This window comes from Octopus bimaculoides, chromosome 6 (assembly GCF_001194135.2).
Source record: "Octopus bimaculoides isolate UCB-OBI-ISO-001 chromosome 6, ASM119413v2, whole genome shotgun sequence".
Taxonomy (NCBI): Eukaryota; Metazoa; Mollusca; class Cephalopoda; order Octopoda; family Octopodidae; genus Octopus; species Octopus bimaculoides.
Window position 1 is genome coordinate 1,461,413 of NC_068986.1, and position 7,250 is coordinate 1,468,662.

The following is a 7,250-nucleotide window of genomic DNA, read 5'->3' on the forward strand; positions in this document are numbered from 1 at the left end:
TATAACTTCTGCTGCCATGTTGAAATTTATTTACTTACCACATAACTTAGAATATGATATTCCACATATGGTACTCATACTGTTGCAAATGTCTTACACTGTTGCAAATGTCTTACACTGTTGCAAATGTCTTACACTGTTGCAAATGTCTTACACTGTTGCAAATGTCTTACACTGTTGCAAATGTCTTACACTGTTGCATATGTTGGCCAATGTTTCATGAATGGAATTTGATATAGACCCTGCAGTTCCCACTTCCACTAATTTTACATATTCTTTCTTCATGCTAGCATGGGTTGGACGAGTCATTTTGAGCTTCCTGATGCCAACCTTTGTTTCTCAAGTGAGGCATTTTTGCCCGTCAAGCTGCTGCTGGACATTTTGTATATAGGAGCCCCCCCCCCCAAAAAAATACTTCACTACCAAAGTATTGTCAGTGTGAAGACACATGCATGCATACACCCATACATACACACACACACACACATATATATATATATATATATATATATATATATATATATATATATATATACACACACATACTTGCATGTGAAGGAATTCTGTATGCTTTCTGTCTACCATATTCCATTCACAAGGTATTGGTCAACTTGAAGCTATTACTGAGAATGCCATTTGCTTAAAATTTTATGCAATGAGATTGAATCTGAAACCATGTGGTTGCAAAGTAAAACTTCTCAACGATACAACCTTAACTGTCTGTACCATACTTCTGCATGTATGTGAGTGTATGTATGCATGCGCGTGTGTGTGTATGCATGTATGTGTGTATATGTATGTGCATGTAAGACTGTATGTCAGATTGTGTTCTTTTATATTAAAGGCAACTAAACCAGTTATTAATAAAATTAATTGCAGTCTGAAACATATACTGGAGTTGATTTGATCTTCTAAATCCCTTGAAGGCAGTAACCCGGTGAGGCTACATTCTAGCCACTGAAGTCAGTAAAAGAATGAAATAACAGTTGTCTAAGCATTTGATTGCGTCCAGTTTATTAATGTTCACAAAATATTTTTGTTTACCTTTCAGGGTCTAGAAGCTCAAAAATACAAGAATACCCTTGATTGTGTGATTAAAGTTATGAAATACGAAGGTCCAAAAGCGTAAGTTTAATCTTTATATTTTAATTAGCAGAAATGTATTTATGGTGTCTAAGGAACTGTCTCATGTGAAGGCGCATGGCTCAATGGTTAGAGCATTGGGCTCACAATCATGAGGTAGTGTGTTTGATTCCTGGACCGGGCTGTGTGTTGTATTCTTGAGCAAGACACTTTATTTCATGTTGCTCCAGTTCACACGGCTGTAGAAATGAGTTGCAACATCACTGGTGCCAAACTGTGTTGGCCTTTGCCTTTCCCTAGAATAACATCAGTGGCATGGAGAGTGGAGGCTGGTATGCAATGGCCAACTGCTGGCCTTCCATAAACAACCTTGCCTGAACTTGTGCCTTGGAGAGTAACTTTCTAGGTGCAATCCCATGGTTATTCATGACCGAAGGTGGGTCTTTACCTCCCTATGTTATCTCTTGGCTTACCTTACCCGCTTATGTTATCTCTTAGCTTCAAGTTTTCATTGATGTAGTTATTTATTTTTTTTAGTGATATTGTTAAGTGAGAGGCTGGATCTGGCCAGTTTGAACCATAAAACAGGTAGAATATAAAACATAAAACAGGGCCTGATATGATCAGTTTAAATGCTAAAGGGTGTTAAGCTTGTAATATTTCTAATATTACCTACGTTTTGAAATTATATCTTTTTCCGGCACATCTCCAGTCATTCGCTATCCTTATTATTATATTTTAATGTTAACATTTCAATGGTGAAGTCAGTACTGACATATTTAAAGGTGTGTGTCACAAATTTTAATTAAGATTATTGTGGCGAAGAGGGACAATTACTAGCTTAATGAGTAATACTAGGAAAGGCAAGAGAGGTAACCTTGAAGTTAAAATTAATAATTAATTAGAATGCAGTGGTGAGTGAAACTGATTTTTGACAGCCACTTCAGATTGGTATACTATTAATGTCTACCAAGTTTCAACTGTTTTAGATCAAATGTCCTTCGTTTATTTCTGTTTAATTTCTTTCCAGTGACATCAATGCGCCAAACCACTTTTCTTACCTTCCAAATATAGTTTAATCATTTTATGATTTTTAAAAGTTGATAAAATTACTTGTAGAAGGATATTTTTTAATGTAAATGTATCCCATTGGTTGTTTTCTGTTGTTGTAGATTCTACAAAGGAACCATTCCACGTCTCAGTCGTGTCTGTCTTGATGTAGCCATCACTTTCATGATTTACGACAGCTTCATGAATTTCTTCAACAAAATCTGGGTGACGTAACCCAGCCTGCAATTCACTAAAGACAACGACCACTGCTCATGTATCAACTACTGCTATATCCTCGGACTTGATCTCCCTTTCTGCATCCCATGTCTTCAACTTGAACAATTCTTATGTTTTTTGAAGAGACAAACTGCTTGGTTGTATTATCTGCTGATTTCTGTTAAATTATCTGAACCTTTTTTTGTTAAATTTATATATACATATATATATTTGTAAGAACTTACATTGAAAAATATGTTTTAAAGCAGTATAATCCTTTAATTCAAAGGGTTTTGATGTTATTTTACGTTTTTAAGAATTATTGATGGGATTAAATTACCTGCATCATTTGATCATTGAAAAATCTTATACATTTCTTTAACATACATCCACACATGGGTGGCAATCTTTATGAGGTTGTTATGACTGCTAAAAATAGCAGTTGAATCTCCCTTAAACAATGACTGCTGTCTTGGAAATGAAGGGACCCATTAGACAATGTAGTCTCCAGACAGAAGGGTCATGACTGGAATGGATTTGATCATTGGCCTGCTTTACTATTTCAATTCATATTAATGCTTTGAACATAAGTAATTTTGTTTAAAGTTTACATGCATTTATATATATATTGTAATAATAATAATGATTATTATAGATGTGATTCAAATGTACATTAGCAGACACACAGATACAATGAAAAACAGAAGTAGAATCAGAAAGCCAGCTTGAAGGAATTGAGCATATATATTCCTTTTGGTTCTGGGGCACATGCGAGCATATAACCAAACATATGTGAACATGTACACACAACTACACCTGCCTTTCCTATTTTTTTTTTTTTTTAATTAAGGGGAATGTCTGTATTTTGTATATCTTCCACCATTAAAATACTGACTACATACACTTCCATGAGAAACTATAGAATATTTCAAATAATTCTACTTTTGGTTCATTAAAAGAAAAGCATTTCTCTAAACAATATTGTTTATCACAAGAGATTACCACTTATGTTAACTTTTTCCTTATCTGATATGTACTTGCTGTTTATTTAAACTGCTGTTGTGATTCTGCTGGACAAATGTTTTGTAAAAATCTAAATACGTTTTATGGGAAATATTATTTTGACATGGTCCAACCCATGCCAGCATGGAAAATGGATATTAAACGATGATAATGATGATTATTATTAGCTATTCTATCTTGATTCCTGTTGAAATTAGTATTTCATTTTTGTTTTTCAAAATTTATCTAAAAAAAAAAAGACTTCATTACATTTAATAAGGCAATTTATAAAATCACTTATGGAAGTGGTTTTGTGAATAAGATGTTGGATTTGAGATAAGAAGTGGCTTTGATCTCATTCCATTTATTTTGTCATTTATTAAAAAAATAGACAAGGAAATTTCTCACAGCTATTGTCCTAATTTGCTCACTTGTATCTTTCTAGGACAAAACCCATGAGTAATACCTATCATGACATTATAAATTTATTTTTGATTTTTTTAATGGAAAAGACAAAAATGTGGCAAGAAAAAGAAGAAAAAAACTGCGTGGTTGTCTCAATTTTCATTTTTTTCTCTTTTTTTATTCTATCAATTTTGAGCCTTTATTTCATCGATTGAATACTATTTGATGTGCTTTTATTCAGTTTACTTTTGAGTAAAAGCCTGTATTGATTTAATGGGGAAAAAAACTAAACTTTTTATTGAAATTTGGTTTAAAAAATTTTTTTTTCAATCTTGAAAATAGTATTTTCAGATTTATATTCTTCTATTCTATTTGGTAAAATTTATCATTATATTAATCTGTTGTTAATCAATCATTTCTATTTTGTTTATTCATCAAAATACTATTTCTAATTTTTTTTTTTCTTTGACTGGCACAAAAATTCTTGTAAAATTTTATTTGAATCATTCTTCTTTGAGTGAAGATTTTGATTGGAGTTTTAAAGGGAGAAAGGACATGAAAATAGAAATTAAAGCTATTTATATATTGAGGTTTGTATTGTGAAGTGATTTTTATAGTGGGTAGCATGAAGAAATATGAAGAAACTTTAAAATGTTTGTGTGATGTCAGCTGACAACTGTATTGTAACAAACATTATAGCTGACCAGCGATTTTTCTTCTGATACTTTTTCTCAGATAATATAAAGACAGAAGAAAATGAAAACTGGTACAAATGTGGCAGTCGTTTCCACCAAACTGCTATTTCCATAAAACATATTACCTATAGCATTTAAACTTCAGGTAATGTTTTAATACATGTGATATACAATACACATTCCAAAAATGAAAGTTTTGTATTTTGAATGAGTTAAGACACTAAACTAACTTGAATAAATGTTGTCTTTTAAATATTCTGTTGGTATTTAACAGTGAATTTTCAAATATAAAAAAAATATCAAAATCATGTTATTCATTTTAAATAGCTAAAATGATTAATCAGAAAGATATTGCTGTTGTATTTGGATATTTCATTTTTATAATTTTATTTATTTTTAAAAATGTAAATCCCTTCCAATATCTCAAACATTTTTTACTAATCATAAGTTTGATGCTATCTCAGATTATGCTTTGTAACTTTGATAGCAAATATTGTTGCTAAGAATCAGAAATTCACATATTTCAGTTAGGTTTGTTTTCGCTACTTTCTCTTATTCATATATTAATTTTGGAAAGTTCTCCACCTAAGCCACTTATTTACCATATGTTAGTAATATATTCTTTTAAGGCATTAGCTACTAATTAAAGTCTGATATTACTCTATTCATTATAGTATGTTAATTAACAGGAATTCTGAACATGTCATTGATATAAACTATTTTATGGTTTTTATATTTCATGTCATTAATTATCCAAAATAATAAGTAGAAGAAAATATCTTTTGAAGTAACTTTTAAAAAGTGTTTCATGTAATTCCAGTATGTAAACTACATCGTTAATTAGGATGGATGCTGTGATTATATTTCATCAGCAGATGCGTCCGTTTAGTCCAATGTAGTAGTATGCTATATTGTGAGGACAGAACCACAAACTATAAAGTAATGGTGATTATAGAATTCATGACAAACATTGAACCCTTGGGGGGTTTCTCATCTCTGTGATAAAGCATAACATTATGATTTTCTTCATTTGTTCCAAGAATCATGCTAATTATCACTTCTATTGAGAAATTATTTGATCAGCAATGGAAGTTAGTTTCATATTTTACTATTGATTCTGTGCAGTAAACACACAGACAAGGTTGTTGATGCTGCAATCTATATTTTAGTTCAGCGTTCATAATCAGCAGAAAAATAAGGCTGACATGCTTCAAGGGAAGAAATATTTGGTGAGTAGAGCTTGATTAGTATTTTTTTTTTATATTTAAGATAATGTTCAAGAAAGATAACTCAATGTAATCCAACTGTCAAAAAAAAACCAAGGAATAGCTATTTTTCCTGATATTGTTCAGAATCAACAGCCCCACTGATGTCACATAGTGCTTCCTGAGATCGGATGGGTGGCAGTGAAAGTGGGTAAAGTATGAGCTCCCCTTTGTAGTTACAATGAAATATGATTTTCCATCTTCAAATTTTGTTTGAAAATTTAGAATGATTAAAAATATTGATTATATTCTGCTGAGGAAAGTTCAAATTTCTGAAAGACATTGGCTTTAGGTTTGTTATATCAACTTTATTATAATAAAATTTTAAGAAAGTGTTTATATTTTAAATTTTGAGGCCATATATTGCTATTGCAGAGCTAAATTAAATGTTGTGATAGATATTTGAAAGCAGCTTAACATTTGAATTTTCATATGTTCAGTTATTACTACCTGAAGATTTTTTTTATCCATTCAATTGTATTATGCTAATTTTCTTCCTCAAGAACGCAAATGTAATTTTTAGTCAATTAGTGTTACTCTTATTGTTTTCTCCCTTTTTTTAAACAGCCATCTCATTGATGGAATTGTTCTTTAACATTGGATTTTAATTAAACATTCAAAAGCAATAACAGGAAATTTTCCAGTCATTAAAACACTTTGTGGCTTATTAAAATTGTCAGAAAATAGAATGCTGTAGCGATCAGAATGTCTTTAGAATTGCTCTTCAATTTCTTGTATACAAACGCAGTAGAATGTAGAGTTGGTGTACAGATATTTTACATATTCACTATAGAACTTTTCCCTCTTTAAACAACAGCATACTGATTTTTTTCTTTCCTTATCTTAGGAATAAAAGAATTTTTTATTTTGATGTAGTTTAATTTTAAGGTATTTACAACTCAGATCAGATTGAACGAAAAATGTTTTTAACTTTTGACTGAAGGCAATCATTTTTTGTTTCTTTATTTAAAATTTTATTCCAAATCAATTATCAGGATGTGTTATCTCCAACAAAATTGGATCTAAAGTCCTTTCAGAAGACATTATGTGTGCAAATATGAATGCCAACTATTCAATTTAAAATAATAATGATTATTCAGATCTTCTAAGAATATTAATCATGTTGTCATTCACCAAGATAGTTAAAAATCTTAACAAGTCACAGTCAGTTTAAATGTAGAATAAAACTTTAATAGAAATGTAAATATAATGATTAACTTTCGACAGGATACGCATTATAAAACTGTACTCTAATCCCTCCTGTTTTTACACTTGACAAATATCAGATTCCACTGGTTGTGACTTAATAAATAACAACATGAACTGAACAGTTCTGTTGATACCAATATCAACCAAATCTACTATTTAAAGCAATAATATTTTCCTTTTTGAAAGTCTGTGATTAATGATTGTCTGAATGTAAATATAGTTTGAGTATTTGAGATTATTCTTTAGTTCATATATTTGGGTTTTCAATATCAGGTGTTACATTTTCTTTAGAAATTATATATCAAAATTTGAAGTTTTTTTATAT

The 7,250-nt window shown here is 30.5% G+C and overlaps 1 protein-coding gene across 1 annotated transcript in view; it reads left to right on the forward strand.

The window, feature by feature from the left end:
* LOC106881074 (tricarboxylate transport protein B, mitochondrial) overlaps positions 1–6,934 on the forward strand; it is a 42,171-nt gene extending 35,237 nt beyond the window's left edge. The window contains exons 6-7 of the mRNA XM_014931290.2: positions 1,052–1,125; positions 2,256–6,934. Of these exons, the coding sequence (XP_014786776.1) occupies positions 1,052–1,125; positions 2,256–2,367 (186 nt within the window). The 3' untranslated portion in view covers positions 2,368–6,934. The remainder of the gene's footprint in view (positions 1–1,051; positions 1,126–2,255) is intronic.
* Positions 6,935–7,250: the final 316 nt, after the last annotated feature.